The sequence below is a fragment of the Pseudorasbora parva genome, chromosome 10 (assembly GCF_024679245.1).
Source record: "Pseudorasbora parva isolate DD20220531a chromosome 10, ASM2467924v1, whole genome shotgun sequence".
NCBI classification, from domain to species: Eukaryota; Metazoa; Chordata; class Actinopteri; order Cypriniformes; family Gobionidae; genus Pseudorasbora; species Pseudorasbora parva.
Window position 1 is genome coordinate 13,485,929 of NC_090181.1, and position 12,090 is coordinate 13,498,018.

A 12,090-nucleotide genomic window follows, 5' to 3' on the forward strand; every position below is an offset into this window, starting at 1 on the left:
ACCCTTCTAAGTATCACCTGTGTCTGTTATCTCTGTTAATAAACTTTGCACTAACACTTATCCATGCTTGTCTGTGTCTGACAGAAGGGTGGCATATACTGCATATTTATATATTAGGGTGACAGCATTAAACTAATTATTTACACTAAATAAAACTAATTAAAACTAGAATACAAACTACATTTTATAATGCCAAAAACAGAGATAACCAACAGTATATTATACTAAATATTTACTTGTTATTTACTAATTATACACTTGCATCAGAGGGCCTCAAATAATCACTGAAAATCACTATAGTGAATGTTTTTTGTGAATTGTTTCATTCAGGTGGCTCAAAAAAATCAAGTGGTTCACAAAAGGTGGACATGAGTCTTTCAGACAAATTAATTCACTAATATGAATGCTATTTATGAAAGAGTGGACTGTGCTTAAGAGCATTCACAAGTTCTCACTTACAAATAAATCAGATAGAATAAATGGTATCCGTATTTGGCATGCTGTCCAAGGAGAGGGCTTCGAGCTTGGTATTTGGCCCGAACCTACGGTACTTGCTGTGGTAGGAACAAGCTAAGTGTGAGGTGTCGGGGTGGTGGAGGGATGCTAAAAACTGTTGACGAATGTCGGTGAGTCAACTGAGTGTGTGTGTAAATATATATATATATATATATATATATATATATATATATAGACTTCTTCTCATGCAGATAGGATAGATGTGGTAATTAATGATGACAAGTTGTTTGGATAGATCATTTGAACGTGCTCCTCCCAAATTTTAATAAAACATCATTTTGAGTATTCAGTTAGTAGCGTCACCACTTTTACACAACTACAACCCATCATGTGTTGAGTTGTAGTAGAGGACTAATTTCTCTCTATGCTGGTAATTAGGATCTGGCCTTAGAAGCACTGAAGACACAAATACACTCTTACACAGAGACAGAAAATTATGATTTGTTAATAGAAATTGTCTGAATGGCTTCTGAGGGATGAATGCGGTGGAATGTGGCCTTAAAAGGACACATTAAAACGCTCTCTGTGGAATGTGAACGACATGAATGACATACATGTGAACTTCAACACTGCTTTCCTAACTGAGTGACAATCATATCAGTCAATGCGCACATGGAAGCATATTACGAGGAAGCAAACATTAGTAGGGCCAGCCTAGATCTGTGTCTCAGAGCTAGTAAGCAAACACAGCAGATAGCTTCGGGGCAGGCGACAGTCCCTCCTCGAAGCCAGGTGTTTGGGTCTAGGGGCGTTTAGGGCGGTGAGACAGCTCATATTTACCATATTTACACACACACACACACACACACACATACACACTTTTCAGCATCTACGTGTTAGATGTGGCCTTTGTTTGTTTCTGTGAAAACAACAACAGTAGCAGCAGTAGAGAGAGTGTGCCGTGTCTGGCCTTGAATAATGCATGACATCTGGTGAATAATTTAAATCACCAAACATCAGGTTTAAAAGTTTAATCCTGGGACTTGCTCCCAATGTTCAGAATTATATGCAGTGATCTGGACAGCGCAGGCTCTCAATAGGAAGAACGGTGAGGAGATTCCAGAGAGGAATGAAGAACTTGGAGTATACTGAGAAGACTATGGAGTTTTATTTTGGCAAAAGCACTTAGTTCATATACAGAACATTTAAACCTACATAAACTACATTTTCACACGGTCTCCCATAAATGTTAATTTCTCTCATATAGTGTCAGAAGGTCTGATTCATTCTAGTGAATCAGTTCATCCTAAACCAGTGGATCTCAATCTTTTTGACTCCAAGGACCCCTCAATGTCCACAACAAGATTTTTCTCTATCATATGTAGAGATTAATTTTAGTGAATCAGTTTAAATGGGCTTATTCTAGTTAATTGATTTAGCCTAAAATTGCCCCCTTCTGTCAAATGCTTTATTATAAAGAAACAGTTTGGACAAAAAAAAAAAGAAAGAAAAGCCAACGCATTCTAGTAAATCAGTTCTCCCTAATCTCTCTTATATGTAGCACTGAACAGTTTATTCAAATGGTTCATGGATTTTTTTATTTTATAAATGCCCTTCATGGCATTTTAGGTCTTAACTACAGCTTGACTGTAGTTCAAATACATTAAATTATGATAATCTTGGCAAACTACAGTTTCAAAGTAGCTTCTCAACACTGGTGAGCCATGGCATTCCTGAAAGTGTGAGTACTGAAGCCATGTCATCAGAGCTTTCCCTGAGATATAATTACCTTTGCTGGACTCATCATCAAGACACCCAGGGGCTGATGGGACAGGACGATTAGAGCATCGCTGCCCACAAAACCACTTCCTTCTTTCCTTCCCCTTTTCTTTTTTACCCTTCTTCTAGCTCTTTTCATCAGGAAACTGGAGATGTGCGAGAATGATCTCTGTCTCTTGTTTTCCTCCCTCTCTCTCTCTCTCTCCCTCTCTCTCTCTCTCTCTCTCTCTCTCTCTCTCTCTCTCTCTCTCTCTCTCTCTCTCTCTCTCTCTCTCTCTCTCTCTCTCTCTCTCTCTCTCTCTCACTGCTTTTTTCCTGTCATTCCGTTAAGGCCTATTTTTGAGTGTGCTGTTCATTAAAGAGGACTCTTGCACGTCATTAAAGGAAAGTGGTTAATTAAAAGGGGGCCTCCCCTGCGGGACTCACATTAGCTCCATGTGTGTGGCTCTCTGGGAGGCAGGCGCAGCGGTACGGACTCACACTAGTGTCACAGCTTTCTGCATGGCCATGGCACTCACACCTAAGGGGACAAAGACACACAATTAGAACCCATATCCTTCTGGAGATTCTTCACTGCTGTTCTTCTCAAACATCTAATGGAACTGGCTTCCAAGGTAAAGCAGAAATTTGTGTTTTGCTTAAATACCTTAAAGGGATAGTTCACCCAAATATGAATATTCTGTCATCATTTACTCACCCTCAAGTTGATCCAAACTTCTTCTGTTGAAAACGTAAAAAGATTTCACATAAAAAAGTTATTTTGAATAATGTTGGTAATTAAACAATTGATGGACACTATTGACTTCCATAGTTTTTTTTTCCCATATTACAATACTGTAAAAAAATATTTCAAAAATAAGTTACCTGGTTTCCTTAAAATTTTGAGTTCATTGAAATTACAAATTTGAGTTAATACAATGAACATTTTTGAGAATCAACAAACTTTATTAAAATATTAAGAGATTTTATAAGCATATTGGCTAATTGTATGTTTTATTTGTGATGATGCATTGAAATATGGAAAATTGTGTTATTTTCATGATTTATCACATTGTTTATGTGGTTCAGATACAATAATATTTTGAGTTACTGGGCCCTATTTTAACGATCTGAAATGCTAGTGTCAAAGCGCGAAGCGCAAGTAACTTTGTGGGCGGGTCTCGGCACTGTTGCTATTTTCCCGGCGGGATAAATGGCTCTTGCGCCCGGCGCAAATCTAAAATGGGTTGATCTGAAGTAGCTTCATTATTCATAGGTGTGGTTTGGGCGTAACGTGAATAAACCAATCAGAGAGTCATCCAACATTCCCTTTAAAAGCAGGTGTGCAAGTTCCATTATGGATTGCAATTATTATGGCATATTTACCAGGCGCACGCCAGGAGCGGTTCACAGCCGAGGAGACTGATGTTCTTGTAAGAGCAGTGAAAGACAAAGAAGTTGTGTTGTATGAGGATGGGAGAAACCCACCCAAAATAGCGTCGGTTAAACAGGCGTCGGTTAAACAGTTTTTTTAGTTTTTTAGTCGATTTTTTTCCCTGGTTCTTGACGGACAAACCAATTTTTCAGATGTCCTTATATACATATATGTCTTGCCACTATTGGGCAAACAGGTCTGATCCCTAATTACTACAATTAGCCTGTATAATTTGTAAGCTAGATTTATGCCTATTTTTTCCGTCAATGATTTCACAATGATTTCCGTCATCTCATGTGTTAATATTTTTTTAGTGTAACAATTTATGATTTGCAAAAATAGCTGTTGCATCTGTGTAGATTAGCTACATGAGCAAAGTGTATGCGCGTTGTGCACGCTATACATTATGGTCAAGCATGCGCCCTTAAAAAGCATAATGAACAACGCACAACGCGCCACTGACTTTAGACTAGGTTTTTTCTGGTCAGTGGCGCAATTGTTTATTTGCAATTGCGGAACAGCAAAATAGCACCAGGGATTGTTTGCGCCAGAACACGCCTCCTTTTTTGCGCTGAACCGCTCAGGGAGCGCAAGTTCATTCACTAGTTTAGCGACGTGCTTCTGTGGAGGGAAAAGCGCGCTTTGCGCGGGTGCAAAATAGGAATGACACATGCGTTGGTGTACAAAGTCAATTGCGCTGAGTGCAAGATAGGGCCCTCTATGTATTAAACTAATTTCCTTCATTATATCAACTCAAATTTTTTTATTTCAATAAACTCAACATTTTAAGGCATCCAGGTTACTTACTTTTTAAGTTAAACCAACAATAATTTTTACAGTGTATGGAAGTTGATAGGGTCCATAAATTGTCTGGTTATCAACATTATTCAAAATATCTTCTTTTGTGTTCAACAGAAGAAAAAAAATACAGGTTTGGAACTTGAGGGTGATCGTCACTTTTGGGTGAACTATCCCTTTAATTGGAGCAGCATAGGGTGAGATCAAGGAAACAGCAACTAATGATGCAGATATGATTTGTAAATGTTCCACAAAAATTATGCTATGTTTAAGTACGTGATTATTTAAGTAAGCATGAACATTTTTTTTCTTCCATAATGTGACACATTTCTAAATTAAATAGGATATTTACATTTTTACACACAAAAATAAATAAAATTATTTTATACGTGGGAATTGATTGGCTGAGAAATAAGTGGACTTGATGATGTCAGCATAAAGGAAAGTTGTTTTAGGCAAGAGAGATATTGCATTTTGATGAAAGATTGACATGACAATGTTTTTTTCTTCTTCTCATAATAAGACCAAGAATGTGTATTAAAATTAAAATGCCACTTAGATATCATGTTGACAAGAAGTTGCTATTTTATGTCTAATCATTTTAATCAGTGTTCACCTTAAATTTATTGAGAGGAAAAAAAATCCAAATGTATAATTTTCTTTCGTTTTTTTCAGGACACTTGGAAATATGTAGCAAGTTTCAACAAATCAACAGGGTCAGCAACGTCAATGCTTCCTGACATAGTCTTTCTCTTCATTTTTCACATTCTCTAGATCTCTCCATCAGTCTTCCATTCCTTCATTCTCTCTGTGCATGGCTAATAGGACTTTTGCATTCAACATTTATAAATGCCAGAGGAAATATCAACGGTGTGTCGTAATGTACAACAGCAGACCTGACAGGTCTCCATCAGACAGAACACGCACCTGCAGGTCACCGCTTTAATTATTCATTCTCAAGGGCCCTTATTCGACATTATCATCCACCCATCTTTACACGGCTCCCTCTAAAAGCAGCACCCTTCACCTCCGTTACTCAAACAAACAGCCTAACAAGCAAACAAGAGAGGAGGAGAGTGGAAAAGAAAGAGGGCTGTCATTATTGCTGGAGGTTATTACGGTACGAGCACAAAGCAAACGCTAATGCTCCCAGACACAGCTTGACACCCTGTCAGAATACCTCAAAGGCTGAATTTACGCACATTTTAGTCCCCAAATACACATACATCCTCTTCTCAGCCTCTCACGGGTTTGAACTGTCAGTCTCCCTAAGGGGGTGAATCCACTACTGTTTACTCTCTGCCTTTGTTTCTCCGGCGAAACTGTTGCGATGCCTCAGAGAGCAAAAGAAGAGAGCCGTACGGAGGAAAAAAAAGAGTGAGAAAAGGCGGGGAGGGTGGGGGACACCTCTGAATGTCAGAGGATGATGAGATTTCACAGTCTCTAAATCTCGATTTCGTCTGTGCCAGTTTAACTAGCTCTTAATTAAAGTTGCCTTCTCTTGCTCACTCAGACATACTTGCACAGTGAGAGCGAGCCAAGTTACAGCTGCCTGCATAATGACATAATTACCATAGTCGTAAGAACAGTGGCTGTTTAATGTCTGAAGGTATACATGGATATAACACCATGTCTCTGCTTCTGAAGAGACTAAAGAACAGATTCAACATCCTTGAGAGATGCAGAAGAACATTTTAGACTGATTAGCTGCTTCCCTGAAGCCTCCAAGAAGAAGAACACAAGTTTTCCTGCCAGTGATTTCCAAATGTGGCATCCCCACTGTAATTACAAGACCATTAACAGGAAGTCAAAATCTGTGTTAAACATGGCATTACTCTCTGCAGCTAATAACAGACATGTCATAGATCCCCCAGTTGTGTCAAACCAGCAAACATCATTTGTCTGCCATCTCCACTTGGTCTTGAACCTAAAAAGTCTTTCACTTTATCAAAGTCTGAATTATCCTGCCATATCCGCCTACTGATTTTCTCATCAAACATGGAAATCCAATCAAATTAAAACAAAGTCCACAAATGTACGTCAAATTTAGTTGAAAAAAGTTAATCAGGGCGAAAAGGGGCAATTGTGTCAGGTGATGCTTGATTGGGGTTGACAGGTGTCAGAATGCTGCGGGTCTCGAACCTGCCGCTAATGGTGATCTCGTCCACGGCGTAGTAGCGATGGCGGAAAGGAACAGTGGCATCTTTGGTGTGGTACTGGCCGTGGAGGTGGATTCTCACATGTGTGGCTCTCACAAACTCTTGTAGGGCGGCACTGTTGTAGAAGTCGTTGTAGCCTGGTCGCAGGTTTGGCTCGGGTGTTAGCATGCTGAAGGAGATATTTCCGCGGGAGAAAGGTATGTCACTGTAACAAAAGACAGAAAAAACACTCAACGTAGTTTAAAATTGTTAATTGTTTTTTTATTAATTTTTTTCTTTTAAAATTGTTAATTTTAAAATTGTTAATACTGTTGTCTGAGGTCAACTAATGACGTTCGTGTGGTTTTTACATTTACATTAATGAATAAGTAATAGGCTATTTTCTACACTGGTTTTGAGAGTCTCTGCTAAATGCTGGGTTTTGAAGAGCACTGGAGACTTGGAAGTAAATGTCCACGGCTAGGATTAGATAAGATTTACATATTTAATGAGCTTCAGCTCCCCTGTCAGTTCAGTTTCACATGAGGGAGGGATTTTTTTGAAAGTGGCAACCAGAATGATACTCTCGATCACAGGGCTCGTAAACGTCTTTATTAAACAAACACAATGATTTATTTCTCATCCACTTGGATTGATTGGAATATTATTTTTGTATTACTTGGCTGGCCTGATCGGTGACTGACATATATAAACGCAATTCCTAATATTAGGATCCGAAGGAAATTTATGCAGCGACTGTGTTCTTCCACAACCAGGCACAATATCTTACTATCTTCTTCGGCATTTTAATTGCTGCTGGCTAGTGCAATGTGAACAGCTCCATGAGTCAGTGGGCAGGGCTACTGAATTAGGTGTGCTTATTATTCTATAGAGGCGTGTTTCGCCACACGATGATGTCAAGGTGCGGCATATTCTAAGATCGATCGCTTTCTGGGCCTGGTGTCTATAAAATCTTTTCTTTGACTAACAAGGAAGTTTTCAGCTCTGAAAGTTAACAGGATTTTCTTATATTACCATGACTTTTTATATATCAAAAGCTCAAGGGAAAGTTGATTTCTCAATTCATCACCCCTTTAAAAGAGTATACAGACTCTCTGTAAAGTGGTGGTTCTCAATCAGAGCATCAGGACCCACTAAAGCAACTCTGAATGGTGTGTAAAATAAGTTAATATAAGACAAAACAAGCTTTAAAATAACCCAAAACAGCTAAAAATTACGACATATTGTTCATTTTAATTTGTTTTCCCAGTCTTGGACAACCTGGATACTTCATATGAGGGAATTTTTAAAGCGTGATTTCCAGACCAGGAAAAGTTATAGTTGTTAAGCTCTAAAAGGACAGGCAAAAAAAAAAAAAAAAACGCTAACCGCAAACAACAACAACAAAACATCCCATAATCAAACAAAACACTGAATAACATAATTTAATTTTTTTAATGTGCTATTTATTTATTTTTAAATGTATTACCCTTCCTTACTTCTGTAATAAAAAAAGGTTGAAAACAAGTTTGTCATTACAGCAGAAATATGTTAGCTTACATCAATGAATATTTAAATTTTGACTTGAATAATGGGAGTTGATAAATGTTGACTTGCACCCTGTTCTGAAGTCATATGATAGCATAGACCCAAATTTAGTTTGTTGCTCAATTGTAGTGCTCATATGCCACATGTTATTTGAGAACCAGTTTCTTTATCATTTTTGATGCTTTTAAATGACAGATCAGATTCACTTTCTTATATGGAATAGAGTGGCCAGTGTAATTCTTCAACGAAAGAAAGTAAGCCTCACAGGCATGTTTTGAAATTATATGAAGATGAGTAAATGACGACATAATTTTCCTTTTTGGGTGAACTAAGCCCTTTAAAGTGTTATAAACAGAGAATGTACCTTATATTATCCTACTGACTTATAAATATAAAAGAAAGAAAGAAAATAAAATAATAATCCTGCGTCTCAAGCTTTGAATGTGTGAGTGATTGAAAGAGACCGAGAACTTCAAGTTTTGACATAGCCGGGTAACACGTTGTCAGGTTGAAAATGAAACATGTCACAAGCTACTGAAATGAACAAACATCAAAGAAATTGGAAAAGCAAAGGTCTTTCCTTTGCATCTCAGAACTACTGAGAGGAAATTTCACTAATACAGATTTAAAATATAGTTTAGTGGTACAAGGTTTGAAAGGGTGATTTCTCAAAGGGCAGAAATAAATGGGGTGAATGAGAGAGTTCTCAAAGTCTTTCCAGGGGCAGAGCAGGTATAGCCCCTGCTGCATTATTCACTCTCAAGAAAGATCCACAGAGCGCTTCTGCATGTTCCAGCCCTAATGCTGGTAGACTTATCCAGGACAAACCCATGTGAAGAAAGTCTTTTGTCGCAATCTCTCTCTCTTTTCCCATCTACCTTTGCTCTCTGTGTCTCTCTCTCCCCACATACTCTGATGTGACATATCTGAAGAGTCTAAGTTCAGACTTTGTTTGTAAACTAAAATATTTGGACAAGTCAAATGGTGAAACATCTTGACAGTAAATCCAGAATTAGCAGGATGCATAGCCTACATTTTCAAATCTATTCATCATGAGCCAACTTCAAATGTAGTGTGATGTTATGTAGACCAGTGGTTCTCAAACATTTTTTACTCAAAGGCTTTAAAATATAGCTGTTTTCAAACTTTTTTTCTTTTCTTTTTTTAAATCATCAGAAACTGGGAGTACTGAGATATTAAAGTAATTAACCATGATCAGGCCCAGACGGAATCTGCACAGAATTCCGCAGAAAACTCATTTTCATGAGTCATTTGATGTCATTTGAGAAGCATACACAATCGTGTGTTGCGATTGTAAGGGGTTATAGGCTGCACTTATTGATGTGAATTGTTTTAGTGAGAGAATGATATTTTAAATTGTCTAAAATAAAATTGACCACAGAGTAGTTAAAGAAACATCACTTGTCAACAGAAAGTACTTATTTATAGTTATTAAAAATACTTACTTTATTTACTTCAGTAGGTATTTATTTATTTTGCTTTATTGTTTGGATGATATGAAATTGTTTATTTAATTAATTGTCTACAATACAATTAATAAATAAAAATTTTCTCCGTCTTTTAGTGGATGTAGCCTGCGATAAGAGAGATCAAGCTTTGTTAAAAAAAAAAAATCTATTTGAATTTGTATTGTAAACCTTAAATAAAAGTTAAAATGTAAATATATTTTATATTTTATTTGTAATGCTTTTGGTTCCAATATTTTTAGATCAGGCAGAAATCACAAATAAATTCCACAGATTCTGTATGGCCCTGACCATGATTCATAAAGTGATTCAAGAAAAAACAAAAAACAGCTGAGTGGGAAGATGCTTTTAGTTTACATATTGATGTTATGCATTTTCTTGTAACATTTTAGAGAATTTATAGTTTGATTATTTTATTAATAATAATTCAATCATTTAAATATATTTAAGTCATTCTCTGGCACACTTTAGGAGAAAACAGGTCCTGGCATTTAAATATGACTTTCACTAATCATTTTGTGAGGGTCAATTATGCATGTTTCGGTATATGTACCGTCAAAAAAGACACACTAACTGTAGTTTATCATCATAAATAGTTACGATAACCCTCTCGGCTTGAGGCCATTAAAAAATAACTGTCCTCATTTTCTCCATTCTGCATGTGAAACCAGGTGCTTGTGTGGTCCATAACAGCTAAGTATCTCTGCTGTCTTGATTGCAGCCAAGGACAGCAGAGATCAGATCTGTGCAGCCTGGACTGCAGCCAAGAGCAGCATTTTCCTCCCTATTCTCCTCCTAGATCCTCCAAAAGCTCCTAGACTCCCACTAAACGACAATCCACTGCTTTTATCAAAGTGGGAACTTGTCTCAACCCACTTTGATACAGCTTACCTGGCAAGAATCATTTGTTCAAGAACTGTTATCAGATTTAGAAGCGCCTGTGGATGGACTAACAGACGTAAAGAGCGCATGTGTGTGTGTGTGTGTGTGTGTGTGTGTGTGTGTGTGTGTGTGTGTGTGTGTGTGTGTGTGTGTGTGTGTGTGTGTGTGTATACAGTACCTCGGCAACTGTAGGCAGTTAACAGAATCAGGACGATCCAAAGGCCCGTTATCCTCCATTCCAAAGTAGCTGCAGTTCTTGGCCAGGAACTGCCAGTCCTTCCATTCTGAGTTCCTGATTGTCTTCCTTTGAATGCGGACCGCTTCGGGCTGAGCGCTGAGGAACTGGAGAATCACGTAGAAAACCTGTAAAGGAAGCATGCAAAATTGACAGAGGGTGAAATATGCATGAAATACTAAACAGCAATGGATTATCTATTATCTGCACAGCAACAGTCAATGCTCCGCTGCCTCCTAAAGCACGTCGGCGCTTTGAAGAACAGCTTGAAGCACCGCTTTACTCTTCCCTCTCTCCCTCTGTGGCTTCATTTTGAGGAGTTTGTCGAGAAACTGGTTGCAGCTTTGACTAAGTGGACACTTCAAAGTCTGTGTGGTGGTGTGTTTTATCTGGTATTGAGAGGAGAGACTGAGGCAGAGCTGCATAAATCCTCTACTTCTTTACAGCTGGACTCTCTGCTCGGCTTGGCTTAGCCACATGGATGACTGAGCGACTCACTCAGACACACACAAAGGACTTTAGGTCGGCTTTAGTGTATTCAAATGGAAGAGACTCTACCCAGTGTCTGGATTTGAGAAAACAGCCACACAAATAGACAACGGCGGGTTGAAGCTTACTTTAAATAAGTGGTTATCAACCAAGGGCCGGGGGCCACTATGGGGCCTCTACAAACTTCCAGGGACACTCCATTAAGTTTAAAAATGATTTACATTTAGTTGTATTAATTATAATACTAAACTACTAAAAAGACTTGATATTAAAATAAACTAATATCAAGTTAAACTAACTTTAAAGCATATAGTGTATTGACTCTTGATGCTCTGTAAACTAAATTGATATCAAGACAAACTAACTATAAACCTTAATAAAAACTCTGGTCTTCTAAATACATTTGGAACCAAGTGAGGTTTTTTCAGGTCAACATTTTTCAACATTCCCAACAAGCCACTTATTAGTGGATATGTACCTGGTACTGTCCATTCTCCAGATCTATAGTGATGGTTATTCCTTTGTCCAGTAGCTCTAAAGTGGGAAAGATGGAGGAGATCCAGGTGGTTCCGATGTCATTGTCATTGATGTAATGCAGTGGGTGGGCGTCCTGGTTCAGGCGGAGCACTTTGTTATGGGTGGTATCATTGGCTGCATTGGGGATGCAGTACCTCTCCACTAGGGGGTGCACTCTGGGGTGGCTGGCTAGGCAGCGGCATGTGGACTGGGTGTGTAGATGAGGAAATTGCCCAGCGTACACCTCTTCAATCTCTCTGAAATACAGAAATCTATGATTTAAAATCAGGGGTGGTAAGTACTCAAGTAAAAATACTATGATACTTTACTTAAGTATTTTTTTCGGGG

General features: G+C 38.2%; 1 protein-coding gene across 1 annotated transcript in view; it reads right to left on the minus strand.

Moving 5' to 3' along the window:
* The window catches only part of ush2a (Usher syndrome 2A (autosomal recessive, mild)), a 274,001-nt gene that overhangs the window by 241,619 nt on the left and 20,292 nt on the right, over positions 1–12,090 (minus strand). Inside the window, exons 6-9 of the mRNA XM_067455206.1 lie at positions 11,705–11,999; positions 10,681–10,865; positions 6,590–6,811; positions 2,662–2,755 (exon numbers count right to left, since the gene is read on the minus strand). Of these exons, the coding sequence (XP_067311307.1) occupies positions 2,662–2,755; positions 6,590–6,811; positions 10,681–10,865; positions 11,705–11,999 (796 nt within the window). The remainder of the gene's footprint in view (positions 1–2,661; positions 2,756–6,589; positions 6,812–10,680; positions 10,866–11,704; positions 12,000–12,090) is intronic.